This window comes from Phacochoerus africanus, chromosome 7, assembly GCF_016906955.1.
Source record: "Phacochoerus africanus isolate WHEZ1 chromosome 7, ROS_Pafr_v1, whole genome shotgun sequence".
Taxonomy (NCBI): Eukaryota; Metazoa; Chordata; class Mammalia; order Artiodactyla; family Suidae; genus Phacochoerus; species Phacochoerus africanus.
In genome coordinates, this window is record NC_062550.1 from 8,627,923 (window position 1) to 8,653,717 (window position 25,795).

The 25,795-nt window shown below is 54.6% G+C and overlaps 1 protein-coding gene across 1 annotated transcript in view; it reads right to left on the bottom strand.

Moving 5' to 3' along the window:
• CACNA1I (calcium voltage-gated channel subunit alpha1 I) overlaps positions 1–25,795 on the bottom strand; it is a 106,736-nt gene that overhangs the window by 74,909 nt on the left and 6,032 nt on the right. Inside the window, exons 2-3 of the mRNA XM_047786201.1 lie at positions 12,676–12,787; positions 10,952–11,085 (exon numbers count right to left, since the gene is read on the bottom strand). Of these exons, the coding sequence (XP_047642157.1) occupies positions 10,952–11,085; positions 12,676–12,787 (246 nt within the window). The remainder of the gene's footprint in view (positions 1–10,951; positions 11,086–12,675; positions 12,788–25,795) is intronic.

A 25,795-nucleotide genomic window follows, 5' to 3' on the forward strand; every position in this document is an offset into this window, starting at 1 on the left:
ACGACAAGATCAGAAGAAGGAAAAAAAAAAAACCTTGGAGCTGACAAGAAGCAAACATAAAATGACTGAGATTCAACATCTTTCCAGGAAAAACCCCTCCCAGGAGATGATCTCTGTGTGTGGCTGATAAAAATAGGGTGTTTCCTCAATCTTTACCAGGGACCCACGGGGGCTTTCTTAAAGTGTAATTTAAGATGTAGCTAATGGAAAGGAAGCTGAGATGCTGGAAATGGCAGATCATCTGTCAGGAGGCAGCTCTGTGATGACTCAGACTTGTGTTGGTTGAGAGCTAGACCACTAGCCTAGGCTACTGTCCTGGCACCTGGCACACAGTAGGTGTTCAGTGGAGAGAAGGAGGAAGGAAATAAAGGAAAGAGAGAAATAGGGAGTGATAATATTAACCCTTGACTCTGGCCAGTGTTTAATGATTTATGCATCATTTTTACCCACATGGCCTCACACAGATCCTATGAGACCCGAAAAACAGAGTTTCTTAAGCCCACTTGACGGGGAAACTGATGGTCTGAAACCAGCTCAGGTCAGGCCAAGTTCAGAGCAAAGGGGGACCTGGGGGCCACAGAGGAATCTGGGGCCCTCAGCAGCAGGAGATCCTGGACCTTCTCTGGACAAGACTCCACTCAGGGAACAACATTCCCGTGACTTTATCTCTGAGTAGAGTTGCCAGGTAAATGCAGGATGCCCAGTAGTCTGAACATCAGGTAAACATCAATTATAATTTTTGAGTATCCATCCCAAATGTGCCTGCCACCAAATTCAGCTCCCTTACTCCAGAGCAGTCTTGGCACCATGGCAAGTCGGCATAGCTGCTGGAAACCAGAAATTCCTTAGGCTCTACCACCCACTTGAGGGAAAAGCCTGTCTTCCAGGACTCACCCCACATCCTTCTGAGAGAGCTGGTGAGGCTGCCCAGCCCTTTAGGGCAGATCAACTGTAATATTTTGGCCTTGGAAAAGGTAAAACCCCCTCATGTTGTGAATCAGCAAGGACTCTGGGGACAGGTGTACCTGGGCACATCCCAGACCTGGCCCAAACAGGCTCTGTGACCTGAGGCAGCCTGCTAATCTCTCTGAGCCTCCACTTCCCCATCTGTGAAATGAGATTAACAACCCCAAGTTCTAGAGTTCCCGCAGTGGCTCAGTGATAATGAATCCGATTAGTACCCATGAGGTTGCAGGCTCGATCCCTGGCCTTGCTCAGTGGGTTAAGGATCCAGCATTGCTGCGAGCTGTGGTGTAGGTCACAGATGCAGCTCGGCTATGGCGTTGCTGTGGCTGTGGTGTAGGCCAGCGGCTACCGCTCTGATTCGACCCTAGCCTGTTAACTTCCATATGCCGAGGGTGCAACCCTAAAAAGACAAAAAAAAAAAAAAAGTTCTCGGAATTCTGGGTATGTAAGAGAGCCCCACCCTGGCAGGAAACTTCAGTTCTGTTAACCCACCTAAGAAGCAGTGGTTTGCACCTACATAGATCTCCCTTCTCTGCTTGTAGGGTAACAGTCCTGATTTTTCCACATCCATCCTCCCCATGCTTAGGCCACACGGTAGGAGAGGGGCGAACCTCACACCCAGCACACCTGCATCTGGCCAATCAGAGCCCTGCCTCATTTCAGCCATAGTGATTGGTTCAGGGATGAGCACATGACCTGTGCCAGCCAATCCAAGCCAAGGAGGCTCAGTTCTGCTCCCGTTAGCATGGCTGAGAAAGCAAAGGTGTTTTTCCATAGAATGGAGGGAAAAGACTGAGCGCTGGGGCCACCCACCAACACCCCTCAACTGAGAAGAAAGCTGCCAGGGATGGAGGTCAGCACAGAGGAACAAGAGCTGCTGCGAGACTGGAAGACACACTGCCTGGTGACATCTTTCAAGATTCTGGATTGAACAAGTCCTGAAGCCAGAGACCCCTCAGCTTTCAGTAAAGGAGATGATAAGCTCCATGAAACAAGAATTGCCGGGTTTCTGTCTGTATGACTGAGAGATCCTGATTGATTTATGATTGACTAGTGTCTGGCTTGTCACCCTGTAGCCTGAGAATCTCTGGTGATTTACCCCCTACCCTCCCTTGATGGCATCTAGCATCCTGTTTCCATGGAAATGGACCGGAGCAGTGATCATCTCTCTCTCTCTTTCCCTGCCACTTTACTCCATATGCGAATGAAAATTCATCCACACCAGGATTCCCCCTGGAACCTTCCCAGGTCCATACCCAGCTAAGGGCCAGATCAGCTTAATGAAAATGGCCCCAGATCCCCCAGCTCTGTGGTAACTGGGCTCAAAGATACAAAACACACATGTCATGGTGCCTCCCCTCCATGCTGGCCAGGCTCCAGGGACTCCAGAACGATGGCTGAGCCTTGTCCCTGCCCTCAGAGCACCCAGGCCTTGGAGTAGACAGACCTATAGAGCCCAGGGTGAATCCAGGTGCAAAGTCAGTGACAGAGCCAGGAGGGTGCCTTGGGCCTGCTGACACATGGAAGGCTTCCTGACCTGGAGATTAATGCACAGAGATATGCAGGAAGGAGGCCAGCAGCAAAAGCTTCTGGAAACAGCCCAGTGGTGACCCTCAGATACCCTTAACCACAGTGGGTCTGCTGACTGACGTGGGTCTCAGCTTATACAGGTTGGCAACTGACTTTAGATTTCTCCCAGCCCCCAGCCCCCCAGGCAGCCCAGGTGGTGCTCTGGAGGCTCCAGCCAGGACTGGGAGGCATAGGAATGCCACAGCTTTGGCCAAGAACAGATGAAGAAACTCGGGCCCTAGGCGAGGAATGCAGCGGACTCTGAGAGTTGCCCACCCACTGTGCCTTCTCTCTTCTTCCAATCTTGCCTGGCCCCAGGGAACAATTCTCAGTTGATTTACCCAAATGCAATGATGTTTTCTGTTTGCCTAGCTTCCCTTCCCTTGCAGTGAAGGATGGCTGTGAGACCCAGTTCTGGCCAATGTTCTGGGACAGGTGAAGGATCTAGAAAAGAAAATGTTGTTTCCAGATCCAGGTGGACGGGCATGGCTGGCATAGCCTCATCTCCCTTCACCCTTCCTGCCTTCAATGCAGACATAATGCCCACAGCTTCAACGGCCACCTTGTGACCATGAAAGAAAGACCTGGACAAACCCAAGAATGTCAGGCCCCCACATCACAGACCATCACCAGTTACCACTGACCTCAGAACTTCCTGTTGTGGCAGGAAAAACACCCCGGGGATGTGCTCAAGCCTCTGCTGCTCAGATGTTTCATTACTTGCAGCCAAATGCATCCCTGACAAATACACCCAGCAAGCTACACAGAACCAGGATTCAGTCCCACCCATGGAGCCAAGCTCCCTGGGTTCAACTCCTGGCACTGCCCCTCAGCACTCCGTGACCTCGGTCAGGTCGCTTCCTGTCCCTGTGCCTTATCTGTGAAATGACACTGACCGCAGTCTCTCTCTCTCTTTCTCTCTCTCTCTCTCTCAGAGCTAATCTGAAGATTAAGCCAGATAATGCACAGCTTCGGGCCCACAGTGAGTACTCGGCAAACAGTAGATGCTCTTATTTTTACCACCTGGATGATGCCTAAGAGGATTCAATTCCCTTTGCTTTTTAAAGTCCCACTGATGGGGCACTTTGGACAATAGGAACTCTCAGCAAGCAACCACAGAGGGGACACGCCTGCCTGATCTTTTTAGAAAGCTCTAGTCCAGGGATAAGGAACAATTCTTATTGACATTTTGTTTCCCAAGAGCCTATAAGAATCAGGCTGGAGGAGTTCCCGTCGTGGCGCAGTGGTTAACGAATCCGACTAGGAACCATGAGGTTGCAGGTTCAGTCCCTGCCCTTGCTCAGTGGGTTAAAGGATCTGGCGTTGCCATGAGCTGTGGTGTAGGCTGCAGATGCGGCTCGGATCCCGCGTTGCTGTGGCTCTGGCGTAGGCCAGCGGCTACAGCTCCAATTCAACCCCTAGCCTGGGAACCTCCATATGCTGCGGGAGTGGCCCAAAGAAATAGCAAAAAAAAAAAAAAAAAAAAAAGAATCAGGCTGGAGAAGCTGCTTCCAGGGTGTCATGGGTCCTGACCCAGCCTCTACTTCTCCCTCCCTGGCCAAGGTGCCGAGTTCCCGATGTGACTGCTATTTGTGTTAATATTATTAATGATGACAGACCTTCTTACAAGGAGTCCCCACTGTTCTAGTGACAGAGGACATCTGCCTATCATGAGAATGAATTCAGATCCTGGACATGGATCCAAGAGGAAGCCCTGACCCCGCCTCTCCCCCTTCCTGGGGTTCCCAGAACTGGAAATCGGGATTTCCCTATGTAGCGCTCCTGAGGAGGGGCTCTGTGAGGGTCAAATGAACTAGACCCACGTGCGTCAGGGATAAAATGCAGATTCCTAGACCTGCTGGGTCTCTGGATCCCATGGGTGAGGCCCAGGAATCTGTATTTTAACATGTGCTCCGGCAATCCCGTGGCGCTCTGAATTTTGAGGAGCCCTGAGAAGAGGTCAAGGCCGTGCCTTCACTTGAGGACTGGGGGAGGTTGCCCATTCCTGGTATCTGCTCACACCCACCTCTTCAGCTGCTCCATTTCCCACCCTGGGGAGGTTCCATCACAGTCAGAAGCTTTCAAGGACTTTCAGGTTCAAGGCCATTCCTGTTCCCTGCACGCATCCAAGGCAGGGTCCATACCCGCCATGCCCTTGGCAAGGGGTCTGGCTCAGCCTCATTCTGGAAAGGTCCCTGCAGCCCAGCCCTAGAGCCCTGGCTCATCCCCCGCCCCCAGCCCCAGTCATCGGCATTCTTGGGGAAGATTTTAACAGAGGCCCTGGACCCCTCCCCACGGCTGTCCATGGCCATTTTAGGATTTGGGTTGGAGGAGGAGATAGTACTGCCAGCATGATGCACCCTGGGAGATCAACAGATAAAGAAAATATCAAATTCGGAGTTCCCATCATGGTGCAGCAGAAACAAATCCAACTAGGAACCATAAGGTTGGAGGTTCGATCCCTGGCCTTGCTCAGTGGGTCGGGGATCCGGCGTTGCTGTGAGCTCTGGTACAGGTTACAGATGTGGCTCAGATCTTGTGTTGCTGTGGCTGTGGCATATGCCAGCGGCGGTTGCTCAATTAGACCCCTAGCCTGGGAACCTCCACATGCCATGGGTGCCGCCCTAAAAAGCAAAAAAAAAAGAAAAGAAAAAAAAAAGATCAAGTTCAACAAGAACGTCATGGAATATTTCACGACTTCCTAAAGGAGAAAGGCAGAACAGCACAGCTGAAATCAGACAGGGAGGCAGGGTCACCCGCTACCCAGCGATGACTTTGTCACGCACTGGAAGAGAGTCTCCAGTGAGGCGCCACAGGGCCCACTGTCCTGGGCTGATCAAGTAATGAGTGACGGAATCAAGACTCCGAGGATTTTAGAAGATGAAATTAATAACAGCAAGTGCAAAGGTTGGTATCTGGGTTTCTTGAATCAACGGTGTTTAGTTCCAGGGTGGCAGAGACTGGCTTGGGGAGTGAACATGACCTCATGGTGGGGGTAGCATGGCCGCTCAACAGGTCACCGCAACCCCACACGGCCCTGCGGGGAGGGCAGACCCTGCCCTCCCCCATCAGTCATCACTGGGAGGCTGGGGTCCCTGCTCCCCAGCCAGGGACCAAGACAGCCCGGAGTCCAGCAGGGTGAGGCCACCCCACCTGTTCTCTGAGAAATGGTGGAAGGGGCTGGGGACACTTTATGTGGAGAAGAGGAGACCCAGGGAGGAAGGGAGCCGCCATCCACTTTATGAAGCTGCCATGAGTCTGTCCAGGACGCCCCTGCCCCTTCTCTGGCTCCATCTCTCAGCATCCACCCACTCCTAGAACCCTGGACTCCAACGGCCTCAGACAGTCCCCTCAGGCCCTCCGCGTGCCGTCCCCTCTCCCCGAGACACCCTTTCCCACCCTCTGCCTGCTCAGCTCTTACCCTAGGCCTCTCTTTCTCCAGAAGCCGTACACTAACCCCCCCCATCTAAATCAGGCACCCCTTTTACACCCTCGTGGCCCCCTATTCTTCTTTGCAACAGCATGGTCCCAATCTAGAATTTCCTTGGAGCTGCCTTATCTGTTTTAAATCCTCTTTCTAAATTGTGAGCTCCATGACATCTCAGTGGATCTGTCTTGTTCACCCCGTGTCCCCACTGCGCAGCGCCTGGCATGTACCAGGTGCTCAATAAATGCTGATTTTGTGAAGGAATGGTCCTATCAGGTGGGAGCTACAGGAAGACAAATTTCAGCTCAGTGAAAGAACTTTCTAGCACATTAGTCTGTCCCAGTTTGCAATCGGCTGCCTTATGAGTTGCCCCCAGCGGCAGCATGCAAGCAGGGTGGACTGGATGTGGCGCTGAGCTCTCAGACCTCTAAGGAACCTTCCAGTATGGAGGTTCTGTCTCCTCCATCACTTAAAGGGGGAGCCAGTAATTTGGGGACAAGGAGGAGCAGGAAGGAAGACAAATCCTTGGATGGCAGGCCTGTTACTCAGGAAACAGGACATTTATAGCTCTCGGCTTGGGTGGGATTTAGGTGGGGGGCAGTGGCTGGGCTCTGAAGCCCAGGGTTATGGCTTTCCAGCCCGCCCTCTGTCCTCGCACCATCCCTAGGCACAAAGGACAGGAAGGACCTAGGGCTGGCGTAGGTCTGGGTCACCAGAATTCCCAGCATCCCCCTCAGGGCTGTTCACGACTCACAAAAAGGCCTCCGTTGAGCCTGCCCCCTGAGCCAGGACAGGCTACATAATTCTCAGCACCCAGTGCTAAGTGAAAGTGGAGGACCCCTGTTCAAAACATGTTAAGAATTTCAACGTGGTGAAAGCAGAGCACGACACCGAGCATGGGGCCCTATGGGACTGCAGAGGCGCCCAGCCCGCCTCACCACCCCCCCGCCCCCCCCCCCCGCCACCCAGGAGGATGCTGGCCTGTGGACCCCACCCCATCCTGCCTCCGCCTCAAGGACCAAGAGAAAGATATCATACGGAGACCTCGCCACAAGGCCGAAGCCAGGCCAGCTCCTCGCTCCATCCTCTGCTCAGCTTAGACCTTCGCTGTCTTTATTATAAACAAGAGCAGACGGGGTGGGGGGCGGGATCACTAAGCAATATTCTCTATTCTCTTCCAGTCAAAAGGACAGAGTGGGGGCGTGGGAGCCCTCACTGGGAGGCAGTGAGGGGAACCGGCCGAACAAATGACTGCCCTGAAACAGGAGTTAAGAAAAATCATCTGAAAACTTGGAAATTCAGCAAAGGGAGGGCAGCATTTCTGAAAATGTCATGTGGAGCGTTAAATCACAGACCCATCTAAGGATGATTTCATTATCTAGGGGAATATGCCTTTGTTTGATTCACTCTGCCCTGTGGATGCAAAGTCTGGCTGCTGTGAAATTCCACGTGAGCTCGTAGATATTTGCAGGTGATTTCTGCCCAAGATAACCCCAAAGGTTATGGTTTCATGGCCCTACAAGGCCGTTAACCTGCTTTGCTTCTAATGGCCTCTTATCCCCCTGTTTTTTGCTCCAGTGCCTGTTTTCCTAATTCCGCTGATTCCCATCCTGCTGGTTCCTCATTAATGAGCTGAATAAATCTGTGATACATGTGCCGTCCAAGAGTTGGGTGAGGGTAGTTTTTTTTTAATTTTGGGGAAATTATACTTCGACTTCAGGATCAGGAAAGGACTTTTAAGAAGCCTGATTTGTATCCATAAAGAGATGTGAGTGAATGTTACATCCATACAAACAAGCGCCTCTGAAAAATAAGAAATTCAAGAACAAGAAACGATCCTAGGAATGAAAAAGACACAGAGGTACGAGTTCCCGCTGCGGCACAGCGGCTTAAGAATCCGACCGCAGAAGCTCAGGTCACTGCGGAGGCACAGGTTCAATCCCTGGCCCAGCAAAGATGCCAAAGCCGCTCGGATTCACTCCATGACCTAGGATCTCCCATATGCCACGGCTGTGGCCATTTAAGAAAAAAAAAAAAAGACTCAGGAGTTCCTGTCGTGGCACAGTGGTTAACGAATCCGACTAGGAACCATGAGGTTGCGGGTTCGGTCCCTGCCCTTGCTCAGTGGGTTAACGATCTGGAATTGCCGTGAGCTGTGGTGTAGGTTGCAGACGCGGCTTGGATCCCGAGTTGCTGTGGCTCTGGCGTAGGCTAGTGGCTACAGCTCTGATTCAACCCCTAGCCTGGGAACCTCCATGTGCCACGGGAGCGGCCCAAGAAATGGCAAAAAGACAAAAAAAGAAAAAAGAAAAAAAAAAAAAAAAGACTCAAAGGAGATGACTGCTTCCATCGGGGACAGCAAATAGAGAAAGGACATCATTCGTGCTTCCGGAGGCCAAGTCAAGAATTTCGCTCCTTGTACAGATGAAATCCGTGAGAGAGGAGAGATGCAGAGACTACGGGAGGAAAATAACCTTACTGGGATTTCAGCAGCGAGCAGAGAAGATGAGGCAATCGCCAAAGAAGACAGAACAGAATTTCCTTCCTGACCTGAAGAATATAGGAGTCTTGGGTTCCAAACAACCCCACAGAAAGCACTCGCACTCCAAGACCTGCCCTTGTGAAACGTTGGAATCCTGTTGCTTTCTTTTTTTGTCTTGTCTAGGGCCGCACCCGCGGCATATGGAGGTTCCCAGGCTAGGGGTCGAATCGGAGCTACAGCTGCCGGTCTTTGCCACAGCCACAGCAACACAGGATCCAAGCCGCATCTGTGACCTACACCACAGCTCACGGCAACGCCGGATCCTTAACTCAGTAAGCAGGGCCAGGGAGTGAACCTGCGTCCTCACGGATGCTAGTCAGATTTGTTTCCACTGAGCCATGACAGGAACTCCAAATGTCAGGATTCTGAAGGTCAGGAGAAAACCTACAGGCTTCTAGCAAGGAAAAAGCAGGCTCTCTCCAGAGAAGGAACCAGAGCTGCAGTGGTGAGGCCAGGGATCGAACCTGTGTCCACACTACGGCGCAGATTTGGATGGTACCACGTGACGGGTTCTGAGGGAGAAAAACTAGGACTCTAGAACCATGTGGACACAAACTGCCCTTCAGGAGTTCCCACTGTGGCTTAGTGGGCTAAGAACCTGACTAGTATCCATGTGGACACAGGTTCGATCCCTGGCCTCGCTCACTGGGTTAAGGATCCAGCGTTGCCGTGAGCTGTGGTGTAGGCAGCAGATGCGGCTCGGATCTGGCTTTGCTATTGCCGTGGTGTGGGCCAGCAGCTGCAGCTCTGATTTGATCCCTAGGGCCTGGAAACTTCCATATGCCACAGGCGTGGCCCTAAAAAGGGAAGGAAAAAAAAACAAAAAACAAAAAAACCTGCCCTTCATACACGAAGATCAAAGGAATATGCGTTTGGTCTGGCAAATGGCACTATCCAAACACATTTTGAAAAATGGCACTATCCAAACACATTTTCTTTAAAAAAAAAAAAAAAAACTACTTAAAGGATGTCCTTCTGCCAAACTAGAATGAGAAGGAAAAATCTGACAATGGGGTGACGCAGTTCACAGGACACCACAGGGACCCAGCACAGCTTCTGGTTCCGTCTAAACCATCACTGACAATGTGCTTGTGAAATCAAACACGGTTCTGAGGACAGGGTGCTCCCGAGGGCTGCAACATTTCAAAGACCACTGGGGAGCCGATCATTTCCCTCGGGACACATCTGTCGAGTGTCCCCATCTCAGCCCTGCATCTGTCTGCGCCCCTTCTCGATGGCGTCACACATGAACTCCAGCAGGCACACACAAACGCACACACTCTCACAGACACTGGCACAGGTGCCATTACACTCTTTTTTTTTTTTTTTTGGTCTTTTTTGCTATTTCTTGGGCCACTCCTGCGGCATATGGAGGTTCCCAGGCTAGGGGTCAAATCGGAGTTGTAGCCACTAGCCTACGCCAGAGCCACAGCAACACAAGATCCGAGCCACGTCTGCAACCTACACCACAGCTCACGGCAACACCGGAACCTTGACCCACTGAGCAAGGGCAGGGACCGAACCCGCAACCTCATGGTTCCTAGTCGGATTCGTTAACCACTGCGCCACGACAGGAACTCCTGCCATTACACTCTTAACACCTGCTCCTCCTTCAGCTCTTGGGTGTGTGGCACCCCCTCGGGCAAAGTCGTCAAGCCCCATCCCCGAGCGCCCAGCCGGGCCCAGAAATGCTCTCAGTAAACCACAGGCTTTCCCAGAGCCCTGGTCTCAGTGTGTGGCTGCTGGATGCCTCTCTGCAGACGGCAGTTGGGAAGGACAAGGCCTGGGTCTGGATCTGCATCCTCCACGCCCCTCATCAAGGCCAGCGCTGAGGCTCAGCAGGAGCTCATTCAACCTTTGGCTATTGGATGAATGTGTGAATGGGCCCCCAGCCCGGTTTGCCCAGGAAAACAAGGACAGGGCACAGAACAGGGTCCAAGACGCTCTTAACAGGCTAAGCTGTCACCTGATGTCTTGGCAAAAACAACCACAGTTTGGAGTCAGACAACACCTGAGTCTGACTTGCTGAGTGATTGAGGCTGACAGTAAAAACAACAGCTAACGCTTACTGGCTGCTCACTTTGCTGGAACTACTATTCATTATATATAATGATTATATATAATATATTATCCCCATTTCAAAGATGAGGAAACTGAGGCTTAGAGAGGTGAAATGGCTCTCTCAAGGTCATTGTTAGTTTGTGTCAAACAAACCCAGTATCAGTTGACAGGGCAAGAAGACACACAATTTACCAGAGTGGGGAGGAAGGAATGTCTGTCTGTCCAGGCCATGCAGTGAGGAGACATCAGTCCTTCCATCACGGGGGTCCAGAGGGACCCACACAATACCACCCAGCTGCATCGTTATTACCAAGAAGCCCCGGGGATTATTTAAATGATGTCTGGCAGGCACCAGAGGCCCGGACCTTTTGATTTGGTCTACCTACCCCGCCATGACAATGAAGAAATCCAGCCGGTTCCATGTGTCCCCGAGGTAGCACTTCTTGCCAAAAATGCCCAGGGCCACCATCTTGAGCACCATCTCCATGGCAAAGAAGACAAAGATGAAGTCATCAAAGACCTGCAGGGGCAGGAGGGAAGCAAGAAGCAAGGGACAGTGTGAGGTTCCAATGCAGGACCCAGGGTCAAAGCCACGGTGTGAGGTGGGAACATGGGCATGGACACAAGCGGCCAGGAAAAGACCTGGAAATTTCTTCTCCTGGGCAGGAAGAGAACCCCAGAGATCCAATGTGGTCCTTTCACAGATGAGGAGACTGACGCCCGGAATGGGGAACATGCTCCCCCAAGGTCATCCAGCCCATCTATTTGTTCCCCAAAAGCAAGTGTAATGACAAGGGACCCAGATGGCAGTGGGACAAAGGATGTCTCCCTAATAATCACCAAGCACTGGGCTACGTACTTGACCTTCACCCTCTCTTCAATTCCCCAAATGAGCCCATCCATGCTCCCATTTTACAGATGAGAAAAGGAGCTCAGATTGCTCAAGCGTCTTGCCGGAGGTCACAGAGCCGTGAACAGCAGACAGGAGATGACACTCGGGTGAATCTGACTCTACATCCCACATGGAAGGAGCTTTCTCCAAATAAGCCTGACACCCCCACCAGGCACCGGCTCAGTGCTGCCTTCTTCTGCTCAGAAAGGAGCCCCAACAGGTCCCTGATCATGGGCTCGGGTAAGCGTACACCTCCTGAGGGTGAGGCCTGGGTGGAATTCCTCTTTCCAGAGTACATGAGGCTACCGTCAATTCAGTTTAACAAATGGGCTCTGAGCCCCTCAGGGATGCAGGACACAGGCTGGGTATCAGGGACACGGGCGTGAGGACTCAGCGCCATCTAGGAGGGGAGCCAGCCTAGTACCCACTGAGGTTAACTGAGGGCCCTGGGGCTGGCCAAGGAGCTGGTTACCCACTTGGACCCCAAGTCCTGCCCCACCCTCACCCCTCAGAGATTCTAATTCTGCAGGTTTGGGATGGGCCAGGGGTCTGGGTTTTTAACAAGTGCCCTGAGGCCCTGGGCTGCTTGGGAGCTGCTGAGTCCAGTGGGAAGGCAGGAAGCAGAGGGCAGTCCCTTGAGGGAGGAATCTGAATTTCTCAGGGAGACAAAATTGGATGTTTCCACATCTGTAAGATGGGTATAACCCTAACACCCTGTACTACGGATGTACGTGTGCTGCAGGGACCAGAGGTCAGGCCTCCACCGGGGACCTCCGTGAGAAGAGAACAGGAGAGAGGTCCAGGAGGCCGCTCCTAAAGGCGTCGAGAGAGTTACTGAGCTCCTCCTTTATTGCAAAGCACCTGGGAGCCAAGGACAGGCTTCTGCAGGGAGTGTCGGGTCACTTGTGCTTTACCAAAGGGAGGTGGGAGGTGGGGAGACGAGGAGGCAATTGATGGTGGGAGAAAAAGGCGGCTTGGACTAGGGCAGAAGCCTCGAGAAAGACAGGAAGGGATGAAAGGGAGAGAGGATGGGAGGGAAACGGGTAAGACAGGCTGGGAGTAAGGAAAAGGACGAGCAGCCAGCGAGCAAGCAGCGGTGAGGGCTCAGCAGGTCTTGAGGACGTGGTGGGGCGGGGCGGGCGGGACCGGATGGGCGGGGCATGTGACTGTGGGTGGGGCGGGGGCGGGGCGGGGGCGGGGCGTGGGAGCCGGTCTCACCTGCAGGATCTTGCAGCGGTCTGACAGACAGTCCATATCGTCGCAGGGCTGGTACATGCCAAGGGTCACGCAGTTCAGCAGGATCACCAGCATGCTGACACATTCAAACCACGTGCACGCCAAGTCAAGGACAAAACAGCTGGGGAACCGCGGCCATGAGGTCAGCGTGCACCCCGCCGGCCACAAACGCAATTCCCCCACTCTCCTCCCGTGCCAATGCCCACGTTTTCAAAGATCTTGGAGACCGGGGAGCCAGCCTACCCGCCTCACAACAGACATGGCCACATGAACCAAACCCAGCAGGGAACCCAAACCCCACCAAGCCACTGCCTGCCAGGAACACTCACCTCCTTGCCCCAGCCTGAGAGTTCCCCCTCGGACCCAGAAAGGAGAGGTCCCCAGAGGCCCAGCTGGCAGGGCCATCTCCAGACCATCCCGCCTCCCTCTCCCTGACCACCCCCCTCTGACCATCACGGCCTCCCCTCTCTGACCATCCTTCTGCTCCTGACCCACACCCGCTCCAGCTTGGCCTGAGCCCTGGAGCTAAAGCCGGCAGAAGACCCATCCAGCATGGCCGAGATTGGCCAGACACCCTGCCCTTCTCTCCTGTGGTCAGGTGACAGCTCATCACCACGTTCGGGCGCCTTCCCAGCCCCTGTACCAAGCAGGGAGGGCAAGGCCTGAGCAGCAGGACGAGTGGGCTCCCCCAGCCAGGTCGCTCTCCTAACACCCTCCTCCTTCCTGGCTGGCTGCTGCCCGGTCTTAGGACAGACGACTGATGTTCAGTCCCATCCCTTGCAAACCACCCAGAGTCCTAGAACCAGGAAGGCCGGAGCTCAAAGGGATCTTCGGCCCAGGTCGTTCACAGGTTATCTTGCTGACATGCTCGCTGTCTTTATCCACAGCTAGAACCTACATTCCAAGGGCCCAGGGGGGTTGCAGTCACAGCTCTAACAGTGATAGGCATCTCGGAGGAGCTCAATAAATGTCTGTGGTGTGATTAAGTAAATCTCTCTGGGCCCTGCCCACTCTGACACCCAAAGATTCCTAAGTGTCCCCAAATGAAAGCCTTGGCCCCTGAATTTCAAAGGCCCTAGCTCTGAGCTCAGATGGAGCTATAGCAGCCAGACCTTCCGCCAGAGCTCACCCAGCTGGGGGGGGATGAGTACCTCCTGCCTGATGGAAGACTGACCTGGTTTCCCTGGCAACAGCCTCCTTCCCATCCCCAGGTCCTTGCTCACCTTGGGATGCTGCCTTCCCTCCCACCTTCCCTTCAGACCCTCCTTGCCCCAGCCCCGTTTCTTCCTGTCCCCCCACCCCTCTGCCACGCTCCCACCACAGCCTGTAATTAACTTCACTCGCTGCCAGGGCCCCCTTCTAGCCTGAGCATCGCTCCAGCAGCTTCATCATTAATTAACTTTTTTGAAGTTCAAACGTACTAATTACCAGCGAATGTCCCCCATCCCCATTGCCCTTCCCCCCTGCTGGTCGTGCTCTCTCTCCTTCCAGCCACCTCTTCGGCTCCCTCTGCCTTTCCTGCCAAGTTTAACTTCAAAGTGCACTTGGCAGGTGCCTTACAGGAGCCTGGCAACCCCACTTTTTCTTCATCAAGGTCCTGAGCAGTGGGGGTCAGCAGACCCATTTTACAGATGGGGAAAACTGAGGCTTAGGGAAAGGAGGGGCCTCTCCTGGGTCACACAGCTGGGGAGCACCAGAGCTGAGGTTCACACCAGGCCTTCTCTCCTCTGTGACCCATGACCCGTCTCTGCCTGTGTCTCCCCCTCTCTCTTCCGCAGCCTCAGCCCATCCCCAGTGTCTCGCTTGGACCCTGAGCAGCCTCCCTGCTAGCCTCCAGCTCTGGTCTCTGCCCCACCAATCTGCCCTGCACACAATCCCCAAGCATTTACCGTGTGCCCAACCCTATCCAAGCTCTTGGCAAGTATTATCTCGTTTAATCCTCCAGCACTATTATAAGTCCCATTTACAAATGGGGAAACTGAGTTACAAAAGGAAACACAATTTGCCCAAGGACCCCAGCTGGAAAAAGGCAAAGCCAGGTTCTAAAACCAGAACCTGCTTTGCTCACCCCCGAGCTATACCGCCACTGCCAGATTAATCTGTCTGAAGTACAACACCGATTATACCTCTCCAGTTCAAAAACCTCCCATGGTTCCTCAGTTCCTGAAGGTCTGGCTCATCACCCTCCTTGGCCTGGCACCCAAGGTCTCCTATACTTTGACCTCATTGAACTCTTCTGGCCTTATATCCCACTGGCCTTGGCACGCATTGAACTCTTGCAAGCATCTCCTTGGCATGCACTTCTTTCTACCATCTCTACCAGGCAAACTCCTACTCCTCCTTCACAGCCCCAGGTCATTGGTCACCCCTTCTTGAAGCTTCCCTTGAAGCACCTTTCCCCAGCCACATAGTAGTGGCTTAGCTTCTTCTCCAGAAGTGCTCCCACCCACCTGGTCTAGCTCCTATCACAGCACTGAACTTGGTGGTCACGCCAACTACGGCATGCCAGCTCTCCCCACAGCCCACTGGGGGCAGATGGAAAAACAGGCCTGGAGAGGTGGAGGAACCTGCTCAAGGTCACACAGTCAGTGCGCGGCTCAAACAGCCTGACTCGGTGCCAGAGCCACCGCCAGGGGGTTGCCTCGGTTGCTCATCCCTTGAAAGGGCAGATGGAGTGGTTTTCACCTCTAGATTGCCCAGCTTCAGGCACCAAGAGGGACAGTCTCAGCCCTGCCCCAAGGCACTGGAGGGAATCCCAGATGGCAGAGCCTGGGCCCTTTCCAGGAGCCCGTGAGGCCCAGAAGTCAGGCCAGAGCTGGCATCCCTGCCTGTGATTCCCGACACGCTCCCCCACTGGCTCTGGAATCAAAGGCACCAGCCCTCCTTGAAGTGAAACCAGACCACGTGGCGCGGGGAAGGAGGGTATCAGGGAGAGTAAAGGTCCAGGCCGAGCGAGCTGGTGGCCTGGCCCCATGCCCAGTCTTTCCATCACTAGTCCCTGCGGAACTCCAGGCAGTCAGGCAAAGCTCCAGGGATCTAGGATGATTTGGCGGAAGGCAGAGGCCCCAAGACAGTGGCGAGAGATTTCTGGGCAACAGGGTGGGCAAGGCCTGAGTGCCAGCTCCACCAGGCCAGGGAGTCATCAATGGCCCCGTGTTGCCTCCCATAGCAAGGCTCAGGGCCCCTGCCTGGCACCGGAGGCCATGCAGTTAGGACCCTGCCACCCAGATACCCACCCCTCTGCGGGAGACCTTTGTCACAAAACAACCCACTGAGGTCCTCAGAAAGCACCTGATCCCACCCCCCACTGCACAGAGGGGCAGAGGGCCATCCCAGCGATGCAGCAAGCCTGGAGCAGACGTGACCCTGGGACAAGAGTCCCTACCTGCAGCTGGATTCCACACCCCACCGGAACCCCACGTGTCCCCAAAAGTCCAGGCTTCACGTGTATAGCAGCCGCTGGGCACAGCCACCTTCAATCATCTGAACCCGATTAGATCCGTGACAGGCAGCCACAGGCACCTCTGAGGAACGCGGATGGGGAAACATATCAATGGGGATTCGATCCATAGTTTCCTCGGCAGCAAAGGCTTTCCAAGCACCTGGCTGGGGTGGGGGTGGGGGTGGGGGTGGGGCCCAACCCTCCTCCCCATTCCCCCCCCCCCCCCGTCCACCCCAACCCCCGCTTTGCTTGCAGTGCTTCTCTTCCCTGGGTCCTCAGAGCCCAGCAGTGCATTAATGAGCACCTATTGAGCACCTGCTGTGTGCTAGGCACTGGCTTAACAGCAGCAATAATGGTAAAAATGGCAAACATATCTCAAGTGCTCTTGAGCGTTTGTTTGCCAAGGAGCTCTCTAATCAAACAGCACATAGTATCTCATTGAAACCTTACGGCAAGCCCACGAGGCAGGGAGGTCAGAGGCGCCAGAACACAGCTCGTGTAGCCGTGGACTGGGGACCGAGGCTTGTCACATGTGTGCAAAAGGGAAAGCCCCTCTCCTTGTCAACCTCCCCTATAAGACAGCTCGTGGTCTCCCGTTCTTTGGCTCTTGAAGAAAAGCCACCTCACCAGCAGGAGACTGAGACGCCCATGCTGGTGTTACCTGCTGATGACCTCATATTACCTTGAAGGAGAATAAGAGATGTTATCACAAACTCTTTAGACACTGTCTGCCTCCCAAATGCTGAATCTTCACTCACAGCCTTTTTTTTTTTTTTTGTCTTTTTGCCTTTTCTGGGGCCGCTCCCACAGCATATGGAGGTTCCCAGGCCAGGGGTCTAATTGGAGCTATAGCCGCTGGCCTACACCACAGCCACAGCAATGTGGGACCCAAGCCACCTCTGCGACCTACACCACAGCTCACGGCAATGCCGGATCCTTAACCCACTGAGCAAGGCCAGGGATGGAACCCGCAACCTCATGGTTCCTAGTCGGATTCGTTAACCACTGCGCCACCATGGGAACTCCTTCACTCACAGCCTTTTAAATACATCAATCAGGTCGGGCCCTGGAACTTCAGCCGAGTCCCCCCAACGGGCAGGTACTATTGTTACCCCCATTTGACAGATGAGGAAACTGAGGCACCAGTGCTGGCTCCAGCCACAGCCACCGAGGATCACGCGGCCAGGATGTAACAGGGACAGGATTTGAAATGGCCTCTGCCGACTCCAAACCCCTTGTTCTCGGCCACATGCTCCGTGGCCCCGGGCACAGGGGTGGACTGGCATGTGTTGAGTGGAATATTTGCTTTTCCCTTCTCGCCCACATTGACCTCCCATTCAGGGCCGGGTCAGCAGGAAGGGGTCAGGAAGGGAGACAGTCCACCCCCACCACGGCCGGGAAGGAGGACCTATGGGCTAGAGATGGGGGAGGGGAGGGAAACCAGCGAGAGAAGGGTGCTGGTCTCAAGGCTTCTAGGAAAGGCCGAGCTGGGTCAGCACTGTAACTCCACCCCAGGCCTGGCTGCTGTCGTGAGAAAGCCAGGGTGTGATCTGGGAGGACAGGTCAGGTCACCGGCGAAGCCACGATGCCAAGGGCCCCCTCCAGTCTGCCACTTTCCAAAAAGAAGAGTGACTGGCTGGGCAGTACCCAAAGCCCGAGCAGGCCCTTCAGGGCAGCCTCCTCTCCCGGAGCCGGAGCCAGAGGCCTGCACGGTTACCATGGCAACCGGCACCCTCCTCCTGTAGTCCCAGCTGACAGTTATGGTTTCTGCAACTTGGGGTGGGGGGGCTCTGGGAGGGCGGGTAGGGGTGGGAGTGCTGGGTTTGGCTGGGGCGGCCAAGTTTGTCTTTATTTTTGTCAAATCTGAAATCGGATCCATTTCCCAGGGTGCATTTCAGTTGTTTAAACAAATTAAGGGGAGGAAGGGGGCTGGGAGCTGCATCCTCCTGAACCAGGGAGGCAGGGAAGGTGGGCAAGCCCCTGTACTAGGGTCCCTCCCCTTTTTATCCCCAGGGTGTCCACGGATGGGCACTCAGACCTCTGGCCTTCACAGACCAGGGCCTGAGGTTTCCGAGCTTGGGTTCTTGGGCCAGCTCTGTGCTCCTCTGAGGCTAGGCTCACAGCATCCTGCCGTATACCTGGCCTGTGCAATAGTGTACTGAGATCAGCCAGGTTCACTCCTGCCCTGGAGATGCCCAGAGTGTTTCCCAGAACCCACCATGGGGTGGTAGAAGTGGCTACCATTTTGAATGTCGACTATGCTCCAGGCCCTCGACTTTAATAGAAGTTATCCATTTACTCACTCATTCACTCATTCATTCCACTTATTTTTATAAGCAACACATTTTGGAAAACTGCTTGGCAGCATTTATTAAAACTAAACAGGGGGGAAAAAAAACTAAACTAAACAGAATCCCATAGTAGGATCCACCTGTGCTGCTCCTGGGTCCATACCCAGAAAAATCCCCACCTAAGTCCACAAAAAGGCACGTATTAGTGTTTCTTTCTTTCTTTCTTTCTTTCTTGGCCGCTCCCGTAGCATATATAGATCAGGTCCAAGCCACAGTTACCACCTTAACCTACTGTGCCAGACCAAGGATCGAATGGGGATCGAACCTTCGTCCCAGCACTCCCAAGATGCCGCCAACCCCACTGCGTCACAGCAGGAACGCCAAGCACGTGTTACTCCTAACAGCCCCAACCTGGGAACAACCCAAGTGTCCATCAACAGGAGAGGGAGCCAGGAGGCAGATTTCAACTGGGGATGATTCCACCCACCACCACCCTGGGGGACATGTGACCTTGTCTGGAGACATTGTTGGTTGTCACAACTGGGGTTTGAGGGGTGGTCCTGGCATCCGGAGGGTGGACACCCTACAAGGCACAGGGAAGCCCCACCACAAAGAATTATCTGGGGGAAAATGTCCACAGTGCCAAGGCTGAGGAACCCTGTTGTACTTCAGATCTTTGACGGAAAACTAGCCGGCGACGAAAAAGGACAAACAGGTGCAGCGGCCTGGACAGAGCTGCCAGGCATAGCACTGGGTGACAGCAGCCAGATGCCAAAGAGCAAAGAGTGTCTGAATGAAATTACACAATATAAAAACCCAGGCAAAGCGAACCAACAGCAAAGGAGTTCAGAACAGCAGCAACCCTGGTGGTCTGTCCAGTGCAGGAGAGCTCCCAGGAGCTGGGGATGCTCTTCTTGGCCTAAGTGGGGCCACAGGTATGTGTTTATATGGAAAAAATGCCTTGAGCTAGACATTACAACTTGTGATCACTGCTGCATGCACGTTGTACCCCCAATAAAAAATGTCACAAGGAGTTCCCGTTGCAGTTCAATGGGTTAAGAACCTGACTAGTATCCATGAGGATGCTGGTTTGATCCCTGGCCTCACTCAGTGGGTTAAAGGATTGGTTAAAGCTTCAGTGTAGGTTGCAGATGCAGCTTGGATCTGGCATGACTGTGGCTGTGGCATAGTTCGGCTGCTATGCCTCCGATTTGACCCCTAGCCTGGGAACATCCATAGGCCAACGGTGCAGCCCTAAAAAGCAAACAAACAAACAAACAAAAAACCACAAGCATCTGCTGGGCACCCGCTGTCCTGGAACCCCACAGGGAGCTTCACCATAACCCTGCGAGGGAGGGGCATCGTCCCTGTTTCACAGACTTGCCCAAGGCCACAGGGAGGGGCGGAACCAGAATCTGAACCTCACACCACCCTGTCTTCGGTTTGAGTAGGGACTTGTTCCAGCCAAGCCCACAACAGCCTTGGGAGACAGGCAGGCAGATATCATTACACCCACTTCACAGACAGGAAAACGAAAGTCCAGTGGCGGAGCTGCGCTGGAAAATGGTTCCCCAAACTGAACAGATCTGCTGAGCAGATGGTCCTAGGCCTCGCTCCACTTACATGCCTCTAGCGACAGGGAGCTCCCCCCACACAACCCCGTGCCCTGCCCCAGCTGACAGGTTCTGGTTCTAAGCTATGCAGCCTCAGGGGCTGAGATCCCTTAGAAGGAGCAAGCCCTCCCTTCCTTCCTCGTCCCTGCTCCCAACTCCACTTCTTAGAGTGCCCATAATTTGACAACTCATTGAATTTGGCCAAAGTCTCTGTTTTCCAGATGCCCAGCAGGCCTCCGTGCCCAGTGTAGACAGCCGGCATGGGGGAGGCGAGGGCGAGAGAACCGGGGCCGCCAGCCCGGAAGAAAACCCTGGGCGGATGGTCCAGGGAAGGAAGCTCCAGATGCCACACTTCGGCCACTGCTGTGGAGAAGGGCAGGGACGGGCCCTCGGGGCCAGGGTCCCACTGTCTGGGGGCTGGCCCAGCCTCAGGAGCCCAGCCTCAGAGAAGGCGCAGCCACGGGGGAGCCTCCTGGCATCTAGACTGGGGATGGATGCCTCGCCTGGGCCCTCATGGCACCTCGGACGTCCCCCTTACAACGGTGTGGTCTGCCCTGGCCTCCCACCCCCAAGCAGGCTGGGGTCTCCGTCCACAGGCAGAGCACATCTGTCCCCCTCTGTGCCCAGAGGCCCCCCCGGAGCAGCAGCTCAGGGGCATCTGCAGCCCCAGGAGGAAGTGAGGTCCTTGTCCCTTGGAGGCAACAAGGAAGCCAAGGAGGGATTTCTGCACTGGAGGGATTTGCAGTTTCCCTTCACCTCCCCCCATCACTCACTCTTCATTTTCCTCCTCGCTGGGGGCCCCCTCTGCCCGCCCACCGTGGCTCTGGGAACCCGGAATGAAGATGACATGGTCCCTGCCCTCCAGAAACCTACAGCAAATTTCTCTTTGTCGATGTAGCTGGAGGGGGGACGGTCAGACAGAGGGTGATGATACTTCTGGCCCCCGCCACACATCGCCCCTGCCCGCCCTTGACCACACACGTGTGTGTGCTCACGCGTGCATCCCCGCGGAGCCCCACAGCCCCTCACACACTTACATGCACCAAGGCACGTGCCCACCTCCGCACCCACCAGGCGGCAACACTGGGCTCGGCTGACCCTCTCTCTTCCTGCACCAGCAGCTCTCCAGAGGGTTGCTGTGCCCCCTGGGGAAGCTCAGGAGCCCTTTCTCAGAATAATGTTTTTAACTGCATACATTTTTTTTTTTTAAAGAATGCTTAGTATTAGAAAGGAAGGAAGCCAGTTATGTTAAAATAGTTGTCAAAATATTTTTTAGCAAAACAAGTTTGTGATGGAGAACTATATGCGCTTCGTTATCAACACAATGAATAACCGGAGCCAGGGGCGGGTCTGATACTGTGCGCCTGGGAGGCGGTGATGAATGGCAGTGATATTCTGAGAGCTCCACAACGGACCAAGAGGTGACAGTCCCCGCAGCTGTCAGCAATCCCACCGAGCTTGGTGGCCTCCACGCATAACAGAAAGAAATGCTACAGTTCAATCAGAGGTCAGGGGAAAACAAACATGCACCTTGCGCCCAATCAAGTTCGCAAACCTGTTTAAGTGCTTTATTCTAGAAACGCTCTCCTCCTGAGGCCCCTAGGCAGATCCCCTTTCTACCTGGTAGACGCCATCCCTTAAATACTGGCCCTTCTCTGGCCCCCTAGCTCCCCATCTCCATTCCCTGACCCCACCCCTACTCCCACCACTGGGACCACCCTCCCTGGGCTGGCCAGGTCCTGAGTCTGTCCCAGCCACAGGTTCACTCGCTGCTGAAGTGGCCTCCCAGACACTGCTCTGGGATGTCTCCGGGAACCTCAAATTCATCAGGTCAACATGGGACAGGTCATGCTCTCCCCAGACCATCAGATTCTCCCTTGAACTTCCCACCTCCATGAGCGATGTCCCCTTCCCCGCTATCCTGCACGTCGTCCAGACCAGAACCCTCCAGCACCCTCCTCCCTCTCGTCCCCACATCCACGCAGAGACCTGTCCATTTCACTGCCTCTCCTCTCCACCCCCTCCTCCACACCCCTGCTGCCCGGGGCAGGCCACACCCCCTCTGACGCATCCTCCACACAGCAGCCTGAGGGTTCCTCCCAAACCAAACGCCTTCCGTGGCTCCCCACTGCCTTCAGGGAATGTCCAAACTCCTTGGCTCGGCGTCCCTTTGAGTCAGGGTTCTCGGCCAGCTTCCTCTCTGTCCACACACCCTCTCCCTTCAAGCTGTTTACCAGGATGCACTTCATTGAAAGCTTTGCTGCACACCTACTATGTGCAGGGCTGAGAGTCAAGGCCTAAAGAAGGGACAGGCATTAACGGAACATGGAGCCTGTCCTCACGGAGCTCACAGTCTAGCAGAAAGCGAGGCCAGTGAGGCAGGCCTTGTAAGCAGTACAAGAGGAGAGGGATGGCGCCCAACAGAGGTTTGGCTGGGCATTCAGCACATGGCAGGTGGATCAACGAACAAGTGAACGGAGGGATGGGTCAATGCGTTGATGGATGGGTAGGTAGGAGGGTGGGGGTGGGGCCTTTTGGAAGCTGGGCCAACGGATAATTGAATGGGTAGATGTTTGGGGAGGTGGGTGGAGGAATCCCCGGGTGTAAGGACTGGGTGGATGGGAGCTGGGTGGGCAGATAAATGGATGAAGAGAGGAAAAGATGGATGGTTGGGTGGATGGATGGATGAGTGTGTGAGTGGGTGGGTGGATGGAAGAACGGATGAAGCAAAGAAAGGTGGAAGGGTGGGTGGCTGGGTGGGAGACAGATGGGTGTGTGGGTTATGGGAAGGCGGTTAGGAACAGGACTGTCTAGTAAGTGGCAGCTCCAGGACTCAAAGCCAAGTCTATGGGACCCCAGAAACCCTCCAGCTGGGACCCAGCCCTGCCCGCCACTCCTCCTTCGGCGATTCGAGCCCTCAGCCTCAGCCCTCCTCCCCAAGAGACCCTCGACACCATGCTTTTCCCACACTTTTGGAGCGTCACGATCTCAGGGACCACCCAGGCTAGCACTTCTGAGCCTCAGAAGTGACACTGGGAGTTCCCGTCGTGGCGCAGTGGTTAACGAATCCGACTAGGAACCATGAGGTTGCGGGTTCGGTCCCTGCCCTTGCTCAGTGGGTTAACGATCCGGCGTTGCCGTGAGCTGTGGTGTAGGTCGCAGACGCGGCTCGGATCCCGCATTGCTGTGGCTCTGGTGTAGGCCAGGGGCTACAGCTCCGATTCGGACCCCTAGCCTGGGAACCTCCATATGCCGCGGGAGCGGCCCAAGAAACAGCAAAAAGACAAAAAAAAAGAAGTGACACTGACACTGAGGGCTGGATAACCCTCTGCTGCGGGAGGTCCCGAGTGTTGTAGGGTGTTTGACCTTTACCCCCGGGAACCAGTAGCCCACCCTCCCCAAGTTACGGCAGCCAGAAGTGTCTCTGGCCATTGCCAAATGTCCCCTGGGGGCAAAATCACTCCTGAGTGACAATCGCTGATACTGCACAACCTCCACACACACACACACACACACACACACACACACACAGATACATTTAGGGATGAGGAGACTGAGACACAGAGAGGAGGAGTGAGCTCCCTGAGGTCATGCACCTGGCACGGGGGCTCAGCCTCTCCTCCCAGCCCCGCACCCCAAGCCCCCACATTCACCCCACAGCACCTCATGGTCAGCTGAGCCTTCTCCTCCTGCTTTCTCAACTAGATGAGCCGGATGGAAGCTGGTGCCCAGAGAGGTCAAGCTGTTTGCTCGGTGTCACACAGCAGTGAGCACCAGCATCAGGATTTGAACTTGAGGGGGGACGAAGGAGACAGGGGAACGGGGCACGGCTCCACAGGGCAGCTGGGGACAGAAAGGTAGAAGGCAGCCCCTGAGGAGGGCTGGAGGGAAATGAGCAGCAAGACATTCGGGCTGATTAAAAAGACGTATCGATTTCTCTCCAAGGAACACACCTGGGGGCATTTGTCTCCCAACAGGACCACGAGGCGGTCTGAGGGAGGTGACAGGTCAAAGCTGCCTTCTGACACAAAGCTGCAGACCAGGCGGGACGGACACATAAAAATCCAATCATGTTTTAAATGCCCCAGGAGGGGGCTGACTCTTCATTAGCCAGCCAGCCCTCTCTCTAACCTGCTGCTCTCTGTCCATTACAAGGAGACTTCTGGCCAGGGCTCACAGGTTTCGCAGGGCTGGCTGCACCCCCGTCCTGCAGGCACCACCAGGCTGGGTGGCCCGGACAAGCATTTCACCTCTCAGGGCCTCGGCTGTCAGCTGGACGGTCTCTAGAGCCAGCTGAGCTGCTGGGAGGGTGAACTGTGCCGGCGCCCAGGAGGCCCTGAGTGAACGCCAGTGGCCTCCCCAGCACAGCCTTCTGGAATCTAGAGCCTAAATGTCTGTCCAGGCTATAAGCAGCAACCCTGGCGAGCCCAGCTTGGCCCAGAGCCTTTGACCCAGATGTTTCCTCAACTGGGGTGCCATTCCCCCTCCCGCCACCCCCCCCTCCATCAGAGCCTCTCCGGCCCTGCTCCTTCTTCACCCATGCCTCCTGCAGCATCCAGCCTCCTGGTACCCACAGCCCCCTGAGGGTCCTTCTGCCCAGTCTTTATGTCATTTTTCTTCACTGGAATATGGTTGGGGTGTGGCTCTGCCTCCCTCATCAGGCTGGGGACTCCTGGGGTCACTGCAGGGTGTCCAGGTCCAGAACCCTGTGGCCCCACCCAACACGGCTGACCACCCTGGGGGCACCTCCACTCTAGTCTAGAATAGTGTCCAACACTATTGAAGCTGGACTTCAGGAAACACTTGCTGAATGAATGAGGGAGTGAATCAATCAATCAATCAATCAATCAATATCCATTTTAGGAGCCTCCTGCTTGGTCTCCAGACCTTAGACTCTCCCTCAAGCATCTTCCATTCTGCTCTAGGAGGGACCTTTTTTTTTTTTCCTTAATGGCTGCACCCGCTGCCAGGGACTGAATCTGAGCCACAGCTGCAACCCACGCCACAGCTGAGGCAATGCAGGATCCTTAACTCACTGCGCCACAGCGGGAACATGTAGGAGGGACCATTCTACTAAATGAAATGACCCATGTCCTATGCCTGCTGGACATCCTTCGATGACTCCCCAGCACCCACCAGATGAAGGGCAAGCTCCAACCTAGCACTTCATACGTGGCTATCCAGCCCCTGCCTCACACCGTGCCAGCCACACGAAACTCCTCACTGTTCTCTACACTATTCTCTCTGCCTAAAATATCATCCCGCAACTGTTCTCCTGGAAAACTCCTACTCATGCAGCAAGACCCAGGCCAAATGCCCCCTCCTCCAGGTAGGCTTCACCAATGCTCCTAGGCTGAGTCAGAGACAGCTGCTGTACCTGTAGCTCTCTTTATATAGAAATCTCCAGGAGTTCTCAGCATGGCTCAGCGGTAACGAACCCAACTAGTATCCATGAAGACACGGGTTCGATCCTTGGCCTCACTTGGTGGGTTAAGGATCCAGCGTTGCCATAAACTTTAAGCTGTGATATAGGCTGCAGACACAGCTCAGGTGCCTCACTGCTGTAGCTGTGACATAGGCCAGCAGCTGCAGCTCCAACTCTACCCCAAGCCTGGGAATCTCCAGAAAGAAAGGAAGGAAGAAAGGAAGGAAAGAGGGAGGGAGGAAGGAAAGAAATCTCCGGGAACCTGAGGTTGCCCTGCAGGTCAGGCTCTCCCTGGTCCAGCCAGGCTCCCCTGACTGGTCGTCCAGTCCAC